General features: G+C 33.9%; 2 protein-coding genes across 5 annotated transcripts in view; both read left to right on the top strand.

The window, feature by feature from the left end:
• The window catches only part of Cnep1r2 (CTD nuclear envelope phosphatase 1 regulatory subunit 2), a 141,858-nt gene that overhangs the window by 41,024 nt on the left and 84,554 nt on the right, over positions 1–16,280 (top strand). The gene's annotated exons all lie outside the window — the stretch shown is intronic.
• On the top strand, positions 1,027–6,352 carry LOC143914559 (transmembrane protein 64). The gene is made up of 3 exons (XM_077434819.1): positions 1,027–1,750; positions 5,536–5,691; positions 5,768–6,352. Exons 1-3 carry the CDS (start codon positions 1,136–1,138, stop codon positions 5,894–5,896), a joined length of 900 nt encoding a protein of 299 aa, XP_077290945.1. The 5' UTR covers positions 1,027–1,135; the 3' UTR covers positions 5,897–6,352.

Below are 16,280 nucleotides of genomic sequence, written 5' to 3'. Positions count from 1 at the left end.
AATCGGTCAACCAGTTTTCTCGTGACCGATTTTAGGGTGTCATCAGTTTTCTCGTGACCAGTTTTCGCGTGACCAGTTTTAGTGTGACGGATGATCACGTGTGACCGATCTAGAGCGACCGGTTGTCCTGTGACTGGTTTACATATGACTAGTAGTCCGTTTACCCACTATTCAATGGCTACTTCCACACTACCGATATCTACACCAGATATTTACGAAATTTTCCATATCCAGTATAGAACAGGTGGTCGAGTGAAAGGTTTCGACCGTTTCCCGGCCTATGGAAATTCAGTTGAGTTTGAAAGAGGATCGTTTATTTTTGTTCAATTTGGTACAATGGTTATTGTATGTACGAAGAGGTTTCTTCGGAAATGTGATCTAGTTGAACTCTAGAGGCTCACTCTGCCGGTGGAGGTTGCTGCGTTGCTTTATAAACGTTTTGGGTTGAAGTGTGTCGTGTGCACATCTTTTGTTCTTGGTACTCGCGCTGCCCTAGTTATGCTGCGAGCGTGGTTTTATGGGTTCATACGCCTGGACGGAGTTCGTGGTTTTTATGGGTTCAGTGTGTTCTTCCTTTGTTTCCCAGACACGTGTATAGAAACACGTGTCGACCTTTTGACGAGGCGAGCGTGTGCCATGCGTTAATGACTTTCCTAGATATGTGTCGCAGTGACCTGATGAGATCATTTCAGTTGTACTATATGCCTACACCAGTTCCCATATTGCAACTTGTGGTTGCTATTTAGGTGTAGATATCGATAGTGTGGACGTAGCCATTGCAATTTAGTGCATTTTTTCGGGAACCAACATTGTACCTTTATGTGGGGCACCCAGTATTAGTAGTAAAGAGATATTAGATGTTACATTTTAAAAATCGGAGTCGGAGTCATGTTTTTTTAATGACTGCGCGCTTTGTCAATTACGCACAAGTTGGACTGGCAGGAAATTGCGCACGAATAGACCGAACCGAATGTTTATATCTGTAGATGACAGAGGGGGTGTGGTAGACCTGTGTGGAGACAAGCTGTCAGTTGGAGGCCGTCGTTGTGGGCCGTCGCGTCGTCGTGTCGATTGTGCGTAGATTTTCATAATGCGTTCCCGTTGATCAGCTGATCGGTGGATCGGTCGATCGGAGATGGTGGGAATGGAGGAGGCGCAAGTCGAGGCGGGTGTGGGCGGAGCGGGCGCGGCAGGAGTCGGAGCCGGAGTCGGAGTGGGAGTCGGAGTCGGAGTCGGAGTCGGAGTCGGAGTCGGAGTCTCGAGTGTGTCGAGAGGCAAGTGTCGAGGCTGGTGTCGCGGCTGCCTCTCGCCCATCCTGTCGATCCTGCTGTCGGCTCTGGCCGCGTGTCTCCTGCTAGGCGTCGCCTGGTTGTGCCGCGGTTGGCTCCGGGCAGCGCTGGTGTGGGTGCAGTCGCAGTCCGCGTGGCTCGTCTGCACCCTCTTCCTGGCCCTGTTCACGCTCGTCAGCTTCCCGGTAGCCGTGGGCTATCTGGTGCTGCTGGTGTCCGCGGGCTACCTGCTGGGCGTGTGGGCTCTCCCCCTCGTGCTGGTCTCCGCCAACGTGGGCGTCTTCGTGGCTCATCAGGTCATCCGGCGACTGGGCTCGGCCGCTGCACCTCTCCGCAGGCTGCTCCGCTCCGACTCTGCTCGAGCTCTCCTCAGGGTTATTTCAGGACCGCACTCTTTTCGCATCGTCGTCTTCGCTCGACTCTCGCCCATTCCGTTCGGGATTCAGAATACTATATTCGCCGTAAGTCATCTTTATTTTCAGTTTGATGCGTTCATTTTGCAGGGTAAACTCATTAATTATTTAGCTTAATGATACTCACTTATCGAACGGGAGACGTTAGCAAAAAATAAATAAATCAAATCACCGATGTTAACGGAATAATGCTGACTGTATATCAAATAATGTCAACTTTTGATATTGTATTTTAATGTTTAATTTATATCGGGAAGGCTTAACAGGTATACCCAATGCGCCTTCCTGGCCAGAAACATTGTACATTTGATAAAAATATTATTAGTATTATATAAAGTACCTAAATACATATCAATTGACATCCACAGAGATATTTATGGTCAAATTTGTAAACTTTCAACATTTTATACAATTCAGCGAAATTCGAGATTGCTGAAAACTGGAGATTTGAATAAGTTTGCCAATGTGTTGGAACCGCTTCAATGAAAATCAGATGAATTGGCAAACTCTGATAGGAAACAATCGACCTGGAGTCACAAATACAAGGTCTGGTCAGCAGAAACCAATGGGATTTGAACCCGTGACCACTCTGTTCAAAACATTATATGCTAACCACTTGTCTATTCAGTCACTTATGTAGAAATGCACTATTTAGGATACACAAACCTTATAAATGATATGTACGTGTATGTATTATATATAAATTCTAAACATTAAATATGAAAAACTTAAATGAAAAATCGATAGAAATCAGCGAGTCTAACGTTTTCTGAGAAATGTATTTGTCCGTGAAGACTTTGAATGCTATACAATATTTCTCGGAACAATATATATAATGTTTTCCCCGAGTCATTATTCTTTACCTGTTGAACTTTCTTATTTTTCGTCGTATTTACTTTGTCTTTAATTTCTGTAATATGCTATTTACAGCGTATAACGCACACAGATGAATATAATTGCAGTCTGTAATTGACTTGAAATGTACACAATTCTCTTGTATAAATTCGTATAATATATGTTATTTGCCGACTATTACATTATATAATTGCACTCGTTTTTTGTTTTCTAAAATTTTACACATTTCCTTTAAATAAAAAGGTGAAACAAAAACTTCAATGACAATTCCGAATTTAATCTTTTTTAATTCGATCAGTAAACATTATTAATCTACATTTATTTATATATTATCAAAAGAATTTTCATTGTTACTAATTGTAATTTATTACATCACAAATATTCGATCGAATCTTCAATTAAAAATTTCGCAACGTGTTGGAAGTATTTATGTATGCACGCAAATGTATATTTATGCATACTTGTACGTGTACAGGGTAAACAGTTCAATAATTATTTCTTATTTTAGAATTCTAACGACTTGAATATTTTCCTCAAACGATGTCATTACGAAACAACCTTCATACTAAGGCGATTATACGTTACGTCTACTTTGTTACTTTAATCACATTTTCCAATCATTAGTATACATAAACCAGCAATATTCAACATTCATAGTAATTACAAAAACGCTGAAAGTTTTATAACTTCAACTTTATTCTTATTCTATATTTTTATTACTATTAAAGGGGTGCTTAAACCTTTAAATGCTGACCAACGCCGATAGGCGTTGTATTTTGAGCTTGTACAAAGTAAACAAGAATACTACCCGCTAAGCCTTTCCAGGTAGCATTGAAAAAAAAATGTATTGAACATGGGTCGTGTGTTCGATGTCATACATTTTTCAACGATTTATAAAGACTGGTTTACACCGGAATTTCTGAATTTATAACCATAGCAGAATTTCCAGATGGAGATCTCTAACTGCTGAGTATTTTCGATTGTGGCTTGGCATTTAGATTGTGAGCATTACATTTTAACAACAATGAAGAAGATGGAACTAGTTTTGGAAAAATATATTCATTAATTGACTTTTGTTTATTTTATATTGTTGCAAGATATATTAGAGTCTAAACAGACCTTTACAATATTCGGAAATCCTCTGCGGTAGTTATCTAGGGTTTGTTTGGATTAGCTACAATTTTTATATCTGCTCTCTATTGGATTTCTAAATAATTCTAGTTGGAAATGTTGGCGAAATTTTCAGCGGGCTTTCAACAGAAAAGACGGTCAGCACTCAAAGGGTTGATTGTACAAAATGTATAACAAATATCCTACATATTATTTGACTTCATTTTAATAAAAGCGTCTTTGAATTATTTCAACTTTTGTTCATTTCATCAATTATAATTCATATAGTCTTTGATTCGTCTTCTCAACATTCTTCTTGGATATCTAATATATCGAATATCAATGGATATCGAATATTTCTTTGAACTGCAAGGAACAAAATTAAAAAAAAATATATAGAAGAGCCTTGTAAAAATAGTGTATATGCCAAGGACATGTTTAGGCTGATAGTGGAAGAAGAGAATGTTGTTTGTTATATTTCCACTAGCTTTTAGATTTAATTTATATAATGGGTTACCTACCAACATAGCCCATTGGTAACTGCCTCTCTTCAAAAGGATATTGCCCTGGTTAAAATCCGAGGCCTACTTATGAAAATTATTCTTCTAACCACAATTCCTGCTAATTATTTACAACTGGTCTCCTTTATATTCATGCTTCTCATCCATGTGTTCCTATTATACATAATTCCTTCATTTATTAAGCCGTCTACGTAGGGGACGCGACAATTGGTGCAAGTCCAAAAGGTTCAACGACAAAATGTACCCGAAAATTAGTGCACTGACAAAATGTACCCGCGACAAAATGTTCACGCGACGAAATGTACCCGCGACAAAATGTTTATCGATGTATATGGTACTTTTTATCGTATAGATCGCGGATGTTATTAAATTAGTATAAATTACAGGTGTTCTCAACCGCACCAACATATTCTTATTTAAATTGAACAATTACATTTTAAGCGAATATCATTGTGACTCATTGAATATCATTTTAAGATGTCATTGAATTAGTTTAAATGTTAGGGGTTCTTAGCAATATCAAATATTTACTTATTTAAATTGGAAAAAAAAACTTTTTAAGCGTATGAACTGCAGATTACATTGAATTATTTTATATGGCAGGGCTTCTCAACCGTCTCCAAAATTTTCTTTATTTCAAATGAATAATTTACTTTTTATCGTATACATAAAAAGTAAATTATTCATTTTGTCGCGGGTACATTTTGTCGCGTGAACATTTTGTCGCGGGTACATTTTGTCAGTGCACTGATTTTCGGGTACATTTTGTCGTTGAACCTTTTGGACTTGCACCAATTGTCGTGTAACCGTCTACATAATACATAATACACAGTGTAGTGCACTGGTAGAGCTATTTCATACTAGTAGAGAAGTCGTAGGTTCAAGCCCCGGCCAAATACGCTGCTGGCGAGATCTTGCGGTTATTTAAACGCAGATCGATCATCTGCTAGAATTTTTCCCATTTTTCTAGCTTAATTGTTGTGACGGATCTAATGAATTAGTATCCCCCCCTTAGTTTCTCGCAAATTCGAGCTATTCGAGTCATAGCCTTAAGTACGAAGGAGCGCGCACCGGTGCACTTATGGCGACAAAGTGGTTAAACATAAACGCAACCACCGAGCCTTATGTATGTAATAAAAATAAATAAAATAATACAATGTGCTTATCTAAGTATGTATTATTCATTTCAAAATGAAATTCTCTTTAATCGGTCTTGTATCTCCCTCTATATTCATGTTTCTACTCAAGTTTTCCTCTTACGATTCGTTCAAGTCTTGTCTAACATGAATATTCTACATACTTGCCAAATTACGCTCTATATGTAATTAAATAATTGTTTACTTTCAGGTGAGTAACGTAGGAGGACTTCGCTATCACGCTGCGACCCTTCTAGGATTGCTTCCAGCTCAAATTATCAACGTGTACCTCGGTTCAACTCTTCGGTCCATGCACGACGTCTTGCAAGAGTCCCACATTACCGGATACATCATGTTCGCGTGCCAGGTATATAATTCGCAATCGATATACATATATCCACCTCGTCAACGAGCTGTCTTTCTATTGCTGTGGTGTGTTTCAGATTACAATCGGGATCACGCTGATGGTGTGGGTGGTGCAGAAGGCCAGGAAGGAGTTGACGTTGGCTTTGATAGAAGCCGAGGGTGGTTTGACGTCGTCGAGCAGCTCGACGTCCCTGATGGGCAGCTAGCATATGATCGGGCTGTTGCGAACCAGCACGCCCGAGTCGTCCGGTCCCAGTGAACCCGGAACTCCGACTATTGTATAGATCCGACAACTTTTTCGGCACATCACTGACATTTCAGAGCCATTATTGTGAAATATTAGAGTCGTCTCATTCAAATTTTGATGTTCAAACGGGCGAGCTGTCGACAGAAGAGAGGGAATTAGTCGAAGGTCACCGTTGATATTATGTTTTAATACTGTAGGTGCCACTATGCATGCTAAATTGAGCTAAATGTTTGATAAATGCGTTAACACTGATTTGCGTATATAAATTGTGGTGTATATAATACCCGTATGTTTTTTTTTTATTATGTATTTACTAATGTGTATTTATATTAATGTGATTTTTTGTTGTTCTAAAACAACGTCACTGCATAATAAGCATGTTTAATCTATGGTGACGATAAAAGCATTAACTTGCAAAAAAATATATGTACGTTTTGATTTGTTTACTAAACGTGGAGATAAGTTTTGGTGTAACGTTTAAGTTTTGTAGATTATATAATAATATATATATATATAACACTGAAAAATTTAACTGTTTTAACATAACTCTGTTACTCTTGGGAGCGGGAAGAAAATGAGATAGTTGAGATGAGCGCACTTTTTGTGATATTTTGTTATATCTTTCACTTCTATGTACTAGTACAAAGTTGCCAGTTCATGACACATCGAATTTTTTTTAATGTATATTTTATTTTAAAATTTGAGTTGAAACAACTTATTCACACCTAAAGTCTGTCTATATAATGTATAATTTTTGATATTTTTACAATGCGATTGTTTATACTTTCATGCAAATTTTTTTTGTTGTTTTTCAAATGGATTCTAGTCTTTTTTGATACATTGTTTACAAAACGCACTTTATTATTATTAAACATTGAGTATAAAGTTAACATTTTTACTTTATAGTCAATTATACATGAATATAATTGTGAGATCTGATTACAAGGAGACCTTTTTTTTTAAATTCAAATTCCATTTCTTGCCTGATATTTAAGTGTGGAAATAAATATGAGTGAATGATTCATGATGATATCATACAATAATAGTTTTATCATATGTGTATGTATAGTCAGTGTGACTTTAAAATGAAAAATATTATGTTTTTATTAAATAAATGTATAGTTATGCAATTTTATATGTTAAAAAATTTTGGCCCGTCACAGTTTATCGTTCGATTTATGAAAAAATCACACTAGGGTATTGTTTATATTTGTGACATGACAGTCTGTATAATAAAAAAATAGTCTAAATTACAGCTCAGTGAGAGATTGGTTTTAAATTGAAATGGCTAACATTTGTCTATATGTAAAATGGTGGGTCTATACAATTGGATGCTTACTGTACTTGTGATGATTTGATTCGATCATTATATTATTTAATTTTGTAAATATGAACATTTTGTTGTTTTACATTGTGTATATATATGTATGTAGTTATAGTTGTTACCATTAAAGCACAATGTTTGTATAATTTCATTTATGAAATGATTGATTAAATAAAAGCCATTTAAAATAGAAACATAGCAAGTTTGACAGTTGGGTAATCTTTTGATTGATAAATTTAAATGTATTGGAGCTCACTGTAGTTCACGTTAGTGTAATAATAAAATGTCTGTGTATAATATGTCCGTGATATATTGTGTTTGCTGTAACTTTTAACGAGTTTCAATAGCCCAGATGCAGTATCGATCTTGAAGTGAAATTACTACTCGAGCACTAAACGTGTTAATGGTTTGCGTCAATTTGTATTCTGTATGTATTCAGTCGACTTGATAGCAGAGCTATTTCAGCGTTTGTACAAATAGTGAATTTATCAGGATTTATATTGTAGATTGTAACTCGTCGACGATGATTTGAAACGAAACTGTTGAAATTTTTGATATTATTTTAATGTTTGATAGTGTTGATTAAAATTTTGCTCAATCTTGCAATAAAATTGTCTTGTAGTGTCTGGGTATTTAATTAATTCATAGTTGTTTAAAAATCTTCAAGTGAACTTTAAGTGTTTTTACGTGTCGATTTGTGCCAAATCTGATTAGAGTTTTATCGTGAATGTTTGCACAACTTTTCACATTATCAATATATATATATATATATATACATATATATATATATATATATATATATATATATATATATATATATATATATATATATATATATATATATATATATATATATATATATATATATATATATATTAGAAGATTAGGAAACTATTTTATTTATGTATGTATGTATAAAAAGCAAAAACCAAAGTTTAATATTATAGAGCATATATTCTATATGTATTGAAAAATTATTGCATAATTATAATATTGTAAATGTAAATAATTTTAATGTCTTTCGATATTTAGAAAGTATTTAATATCACATTCTAAAATACCTTTTATATAGTCTTTTTAAAAAGCGTGTGTTGTTAATATGCAATAATGTAATGCACGTCACTTATTTAAATCTTCCAGATTTAACTTCTTCCAACACGAGTGTTTGTATGTATGTATGTACATAGTTTTAGTACAATCTTCCTAAATTTTCTATTGTCAAATTTATCAACGCTGCACGATTTCCGTCTCGAATATTTGTTTTAATTGAATAAAATTTACGATGAAAAAAATTAAATCGCTTATAATATTTAAAATTACACAGTAAATTGATGTTTTATCTTTTTACATACATTTATGTACGTATGTATATGCACATATATATACATATGTATTAGGGGTACCGGAAAGAAATCCATTTTTTTAGCAGATCAACTTAAACATTCAGTTTTTAATTTTTTTTTGCACATTTTACTCCAAAATATAATCTCCTCTAATTTTCATGACTCTTTACCATCTTTTTGTCGATATTTCAATCCTTTTCTTGATAAATCTTGCCAGTTTTTAATTAATAAATGTTAATAGATGGTTTACCACATCACTCACGCTGTTGAATTTTTTTCTTACTGTGGCATCCATGGAACTAAATAGGTAGTAATAAGAAGGAGCGAGGTTTGGTAAATGAAAAACCATAAAAAAAAAACCATATTATGGTTTGAGGTATAAAAAGAATAGCGTTTTTCCCTGAAAAATGGTAAAAAAAACCACGTGTTCCATCACCCTTCTTTTTCCTGCATGCAGGACAAAAACCATTGTTTGTTTTTCCGATCCTTAAAAATGTTCCTATATTCTCTTTGATAGTTCTGTGGTAATTTATAAGTTTCTGTGATAGTTGTATAATTCGATAATTTTCTGTGGTTATTAAAAACATACATAGAGTAAAAATGGATTTCTTTCCGGTACCCCTAATATATGTACATATAAATAAGTAATTTTTAAATTGATTGACCAATAATTATTGGGGAGTGATAATTAAGAATTCGGATATAAATCATATACATATATAAATATATATGAGGGTACGGTAAATAAAAATATATTTTTAAATGACTCAAATTGTATATTATTATTATTATTGTAATATCAATAGTGTGATTGTAAGAATTTTAATCGTGTCTTACTCTTGATTAATATTTGAAATGATTGTGCCTCCTATTTAAATAATTTGTTATTAATTTTTGTCGTAATTATTTTTTATGAAAAAAGAAAAAAAATTATCATTCCTGAAAAAGATAAATATGTGATTCAATTCCTTCTTTTTCCTATATATATTTTATATTTTAAAATTACTTATTTTCCTAGATTTTTTTATACATTCTAGTTTACATACATATTAATGTAAAACGGTTAAAAAAAAATATACACGGCATTTATTTAACGATATGATTTGTTTAGCTCCAGTTAAGGGATCACAATTTTTTTATAACGGAATCGACTGATTGATTTTAATCGCTAAAAATGTCCATGTACATGTCAGTGATTATGAAAGTGGTCTATGTAGCAAGATGGCCGAACTGAAACAGCATCAATACCTTTTTTTTTTGTTAATTTGCGACTTGAATTACTTTGATAATCACCGTCATGTACGTTTATATCTATAATGTGTATATATATATATATAATATTTTTAAAACAGTGATTAATTAGAAAGCATATTGTAGACTTTGGTCTAAATGGTCAACATATTAACAACTCAGCCTTGTAAAGAAATTACAATCAAAGTCTACAATATGAAGTAGACAATAAATTTGAAACTTTCGAAAAGTGAATGTCGCATTTATGTATATTTTATATATGTATGTATGTATGTATATCTTATTGATTATTATTTTCTAACACAACGTGTGCGTCGTTTCGGCAAGTTAAACAAAACCACCGTAGGAAATGATTTTTCTTTTTTTATTTTAATCTTTTTCTAATACTAAAACCAATGTGTAATGAAATAATAAAAAAAGCTTTTTTGTGTATGTTATTGTATACATTATCAAAATGTTGAATATTTTGAATAAATTTGTTATATAAAAAAAAGGAATAATTGTTATTTGTAATTTTATGTGGCCGCGGTCATTCTAGGCATACCGATAAACTTTATTTCCGCACGAGAGAGCTTGAAAGTAATTTATAACCCTGTTGGTCAGGCTTTGTGACCGTTTATGCACGATTGGCTTGACACGGTGAAAAATTCACGCATACATACCAGTGGCGTAACTAGCGCCCCCAAACCCCATACTTCGCTTTGTTGCAATCGCTGATATCTGAACCGTGAATTTACTGTCACCGACAAACACCAGTTTCAACAACACTCTCAGGACTTGGATCCAGACATAGGCTATTTTGGAAAAAAATCGACTTGCGAAAAGAACAACTGATTGTTGATTTTCCAATAGTTTTATTATTTATTTAAAAGTTTAGGACCATTGTGGCATTACAGGAAGAATCTAATGCGCCACAATGGCCTAGATTAGTGCTTTCCAATTACTTTCATGTCACGACCCCCTAAATCTGAAAGAATTAATTCCCGGCCCCGAAAACATTTTTTTTTCTAGTTAAAAGGTTTATTTGGCAGTAATTATTACAATTATAATATATTATATTATTATTCAGCACAAAATTATATAAACTTGCTTAAAAACATTTTTTTTAAATAAAAACTATACACACGTGATACAATTTAATGCAATAGATGAGGTCGCATGTTTTTACATAACAAATCGATATTGGGTTCAATGTCAGAAATGCTTACTCGCAAAGTATCTTCCAAAGTCTCCGTGGAAAGGCATGACCTTTGCTTTTAATGAAGAAAATGCTGTTTCGCATAGGTACGTAGTCGCGAAAGGAATAAGAGTTACCAGGGCTTCTTTTCCAATAGCAGGATATTCTTGCTGTCGCCTTAACCAAAATTCTGAAATACTTTTTTCATTAAATTCCACCTCAAACAAATTATCTGATCTGATATCGATCAACTCTTCTTGGGCGGTCCACGTAATATGATCATATTTTAAGGACTTGGCAAATGGTGTTCTCATCCAATTGTTCCTTTCATATTTCATTATTCGTGAGAAAATCATTCAAACACGAAAACATATCCGTGCATCCTTGACTAATACCTTTTGACCACAAAGAAAGCTTTTGTTGGAAAGTTTTTATATAACGTGTTATTATTTAACAGACTTAAATATATAAGTTCCCTAAATATGTAAGTGGAAAAATATTTGTAATTTCTACTGAATATTTTCGCGGCCCCCGCGAGAAATCCTACAGCCCCCAAGGGGTCGCGACCCCCAATTTTGGAAGCACTGGCCTAGATAATAAAACGAGAGGGAGAAAACACAAAATAAATAGATAGAACAAAAAGCAAAATCAAAAAATAGGATATAAAAAATTCTTCTTCTTTATGTGCCATGTCCTCCTAGAACGTCGGCAACTAGATGTCCCATTCTTATTTTGTCCATTGCTGTTCGGAATAGTGCTCAGGTGCTGAGGCCGTACCACTGCCGAAGATTCTTTAGCCATGATGTTTTCCGCCTGCCCCGACTGCGTTGGCCTACGATTTTCCCCTGGATTATTAGGCGCAGGAGATCGTATTTTTCGTTTCGAATCACATCTCTGAAGTACTCCAATTTACGCCTTTTCACACTTTTGAGCACTTCGACATGATTCTCAGAATCCTTCTGTATGTCCACATCTCAAATGCCTCTAGTTTCTTGCATGTGGCATCCGCCAGGGTCCATGCCTCTGTCCCATACAGAAGGATGCTGAAAACGTAGCATCGTAGAAGTCTCAGCCGGAGTGCTATACTGAGATCACGCGTGGTTAGGACTTTTTTCAGTTTCAAGATTGTAGCTCTTGCTTGCTCCACTTTAACGCGAATTTCCTTTCCACTTTCACACGTTTCACCCAGATAGTACCCAAGATATCTAAAACCATCCACTCTCTCCACCACGGCTGTTATTGATCTGTAAATGAGAGCTGACCGTATTGTGCGCCGACTTGCTGAATATCATCCATTTGGTATTTTTTGTATTCAGCTTCAACCCCGCCATAGAGCTATGCACAACAACTGCGTCCATTGTTGCCTTTAAGTCGATGTGAAGTTCGTGGTCAGTAGAATTGTGTCATCCGCGTACCGAATGTTATTATTTACTGTGCTATTTATTGTAATTCCGGAATCTATATCTTCCAAGGCTTCAGCATTAAAATACAAAGATAATTTAATAATTAGTAAAAATACAATATATGTACATATATGGAGGAGGATATACATACATATAACCAGCAGCGTGGTCTAGTGGTGAGTATTGAATTCTTTCGTGCTTGATGTCACGGGTTTGATTCGCGTTGTTGGCCAGACCTTGGTTTGTCGAGGTCGATCGTTTCTTATCAGAATTTGCCAATTTTTCTGATTTTCATTCAAACGGCTATTGTAAAATTGGCTTTTCCTTCCCAATTTTCTGTTGCAAACCTTGAGTTATTGTTATATCTCAGGTTTCGCCAAATTTATCACCATCTGTGGTTGTTTATCGAATATAAAAATTCGTATTGTTACATGAAAAATGTTATTAATCGTATTAATACGATGTTTGTAATATCTGACCATAGATGTCAGGTATAGTTTCGATTTGCATTTGAATGTACATATGTAATAATGTACATTCACTTTTTAAATGTCTTGTAATAATTTAGCCATAGTGACGACCTGGAGCTAATCTATAAAGTCATTGTGGCGAAATTCTAAAAAATAAAAAATAAATATAAGGAGGATGGTTTTTACCATAGGCCACTATTAATTAATTAATTTATTTTTTATATATACCAGGAAGCCTAACAGGCAGGGGCATCATTTGAGGGGGCTAGGGTGGGCAGCCGCCCCCCCTAGATTTGGACGGGACTATTCACGTTGTAGATTTGAACGGGACTATGTATTATTATGAATTTGAATTAAAATACTAAACCAACAAAAATAGAAAATTGAAATTATTTATAACACTGTCAGGTGTGTATAAACACGTCGATTTTTCCCAGAAAAAAATGTTTATTCGCAAATATATTTTGTCTTGCTTTGAAAGATTTTCAGGAGATTATTTCGTACTTTATATACACAAATTTTTTTAGTATAATACACTCTCCCCCCCATAGAAAGTCATTCCTTACTGGTCAAAAAATTTTCTCCCCCCTTGGAAAAGCTGAAATGACGCCCCTGCTAACGGGAAACCCCAATGCGCTTTCCGGGCCAGAAACATTGTACATTTGATACAAGTAAATATTATACAAAGTAAATACATATCAATGAATTAACAACCACGAGACATCTATGGTAAAATTTGTAAACGATTCAGTGAAATTAAGTAAATACATACAATTAACATTTCAAGTCAAATTTGTAAATTTGCAGCATTTTATACAATTCAGCGAAATCCGAGATTGCTGAAAACTCTAGATTTGCGAGAAAATGGGTAAGGTTACCAATTTGTTGGAACCGTTTCAATGAAAATCAGATAAATTGGCAAACGCTGATAGGAAACGATCGACCGGGAGTCACAAATCCGAGGTCTGGCCAGCAGAAACCAGTGGGATTGGAACCCGCGACTACTCTGTTCAAAGCATTATATGCTAACCACTAGTCTATTCTGCTGGTATGCTGCTAGTATGTAATAAAAGCAGATAGTAATAAAAACAAAATTAATTTCATTACATATGAACACAGCTGGGAATTTTTATGATTTTGGAAGCCGCATGCGGACCGCGACCGCAGCTTGCCTGGACCAGGCCCTTTCACAATTTGGTGTAAGGAATGCACGCGAACAAACAAACGCTATATCTTCTGGTAATTTGTTGAATTAGAGTTGGTCTGTCTGCAACTTTTTAACGAGTTGCAGCGTAATTGCGTAATAACTCAAATTAGCGTCAAACTTTATCGGGCTTTTTAGCTGAAACGCCCCGTTGACTGCGGCTTTTCTCGCATGCGATATTTCGCCTAGACTATGGTTTTTCCGGGGTTTTCATGTGTTGACTGACCGCGTCTGAAATTGGAAAAGTGCGACCGTTTGGTTTATGTGTATTTTTAGTGGCGTAAGCTCCAGATGTTGGGCCAGTGAAACTGCGCTTAATTGTTACCGTCCCTCGCTTGGAGAGCGAAACGTTCAATAAATTTTTACAGACGCCGTTAAACTTGACGGCAAGTGTTCCGGCGAAATTTCCGCGAAATTAATTCAACGGTGCGAATTTTTACGCTCATTGTACCTGTTACGGGGACAAGTAGGAGATGGTGTAGAAATATTATAGTCACAGTTTTTTTTATAAGATCTTCTTTAATAGTAGTAAGTATACACGAGATAAGTTTGTATTACACGTTACTAGTTAGTGGTTACTAGTTAAGTCGTCTAATCGCGAGTCACTAGTTAGACGGTTCAATTGTAAGTCAGTGATTAGTAAGAGACGGTTCGATCGCAAGTAACTATGTATGTATGTAGTAATCACAAGTTACTAGTAAGGCAGTTTAATCGCAAGTGAGGTTCAATAGATCTAACATGAGCATTTATACACAAAAGAATGATAAGCTTTAACCAATCACAGAATTTTGGTAAATAACAAAGTGATTAAGATACAGAGCAACATCCGTGTGTAAGACAGTTTTAATATTTGATTTATGTATCCTTTGAGAGTATCGAGACATTTTTGAGTAGAAACACAATTTATCATAGAGATAAATAGAGATAATAATATTTTAGGGTTTACACGTATCGTGGGACAAAATGCAGCTATAGCAATAAAGATTATTAAAAGTAATACTTTGTATTTCAACAGGTCATTAACTGTGTCGTCTTATATAGCAATCGTGTTAGAAACTCGCATAAATTATAATAGATAAGAAGTTAAGTAGATAGAGTTGATCATAAGTAGTTAAAAATGAAACAGATGTTCAAACTTAAGGTTAAAGGGTATTATACATAAGTATATACATAGGTCGTAAGATCCTACCACATAACATCCCCATCGTTAGATTAAACATATGGCGGGAGTGCCATGTGATTTAACAATAAAATTAAAGTATTTTGTATAAAGTTTTAAGAATTACAAACATCGTTATAAGAATTCCATGTGATCTAACATGTAAAGTAATAAAGTATTATATAATCACTTACTATAATTATTATAAAAGTTAAGTTTTTCAAAAGACTCTAATATAAGATGTTACAAAAATAGTAATTGTAAATGTACATGTTATTGAAACCTCTTTTTTTTTTTTAATATTCAAAAGTTATAAAAATATTGATTATAGGAAAAATCACAAAAATATATAAATTAATCACAAGATTAATAACTATACTATATCAGAAATAGTAAAAGTAATTACATGTTTAAACCTATAACAATAAAATTGTATAAATCAATTGAAATAGTAAAAGTTGAAAGAATAATAATGATTTTGTATTTGTTTACAAAACTTAATGAATTGAAAATATAATATACGAATTAATAGAATATAATAATCGTGTAGGACTTTTACAATTGGTATAAATGTATTAAGTTAGTAAGAATTCAATAATATTTTTCTTGAAGTAATTAGTAATACATTGGTTTATTTGAAATCTATAACTATACTATAAATTAGAATAATATATTATCATTATTAAACATATATGTATATTCAATTAAATCATTGTTTTGTTACCGAGTTATTCAAGAATACAAATAACAATAGTTTTTACTTCTTTGCTAATTATTATATCAATATATTTAACATATATATATTAATTATATATATATTTAACATATATATATTAATTAATATATTATAACAATATATGACTGTCCTCAATTATTGAGCAGACTATCATTGCGTGTACCAAATAGAATGACTAGATGTAATGAGCTCCTTTACATACCTAATACTTTTTCTAATTATGGAAGAAGCTCATTCATCTGGCGTGCAAGCTCCACCGTCAACACACTAATCTTA

This window comes from Arctopsyche grandis, chromosome 7 (assembly GCF_051622035.1).
Source record: "Arctopsyche grandis isolate Sample6627 chromosome 7, ASM5162203v2, whole genome shotgun sequence".
Taxonomy (NCBI): Eukaryota; Metazoa; Arthropoda; class Insecta; order Trichoptera; family Hydropsychidae; genus Arctopsyche; species Arctopsyche grandis.
Note: the sequence above shows the minus strand (reverse complement) of the source record. Positions and strands in the feature narration are given on the sequence as shown.

Bases quoted from the DNA above. Each gene is read 5' to 3' on its own strand.
- LOC143914559 (XM_077434819.1), top strand. From the start codon at position 1,136: ATGGTGGGAATGGAGGAGGCGCAAGTCGAGGCGGGTGTGGGCGGAGCG. The intron at 1,751-5,535 runs GTAAGTCATCTT...GTTTACTTTCAG, and splicing joins TTCAGAATACTATATTCGCC to GTGAGTAACGTAGGAGGACT. The intron at 5,692-5,767 runs GTATATAATTCG...GGTGTGTTTCAG, and splicing joins ACATCATGTTCGCGTGCCAG to ATTACAATCGGGATCACGCT.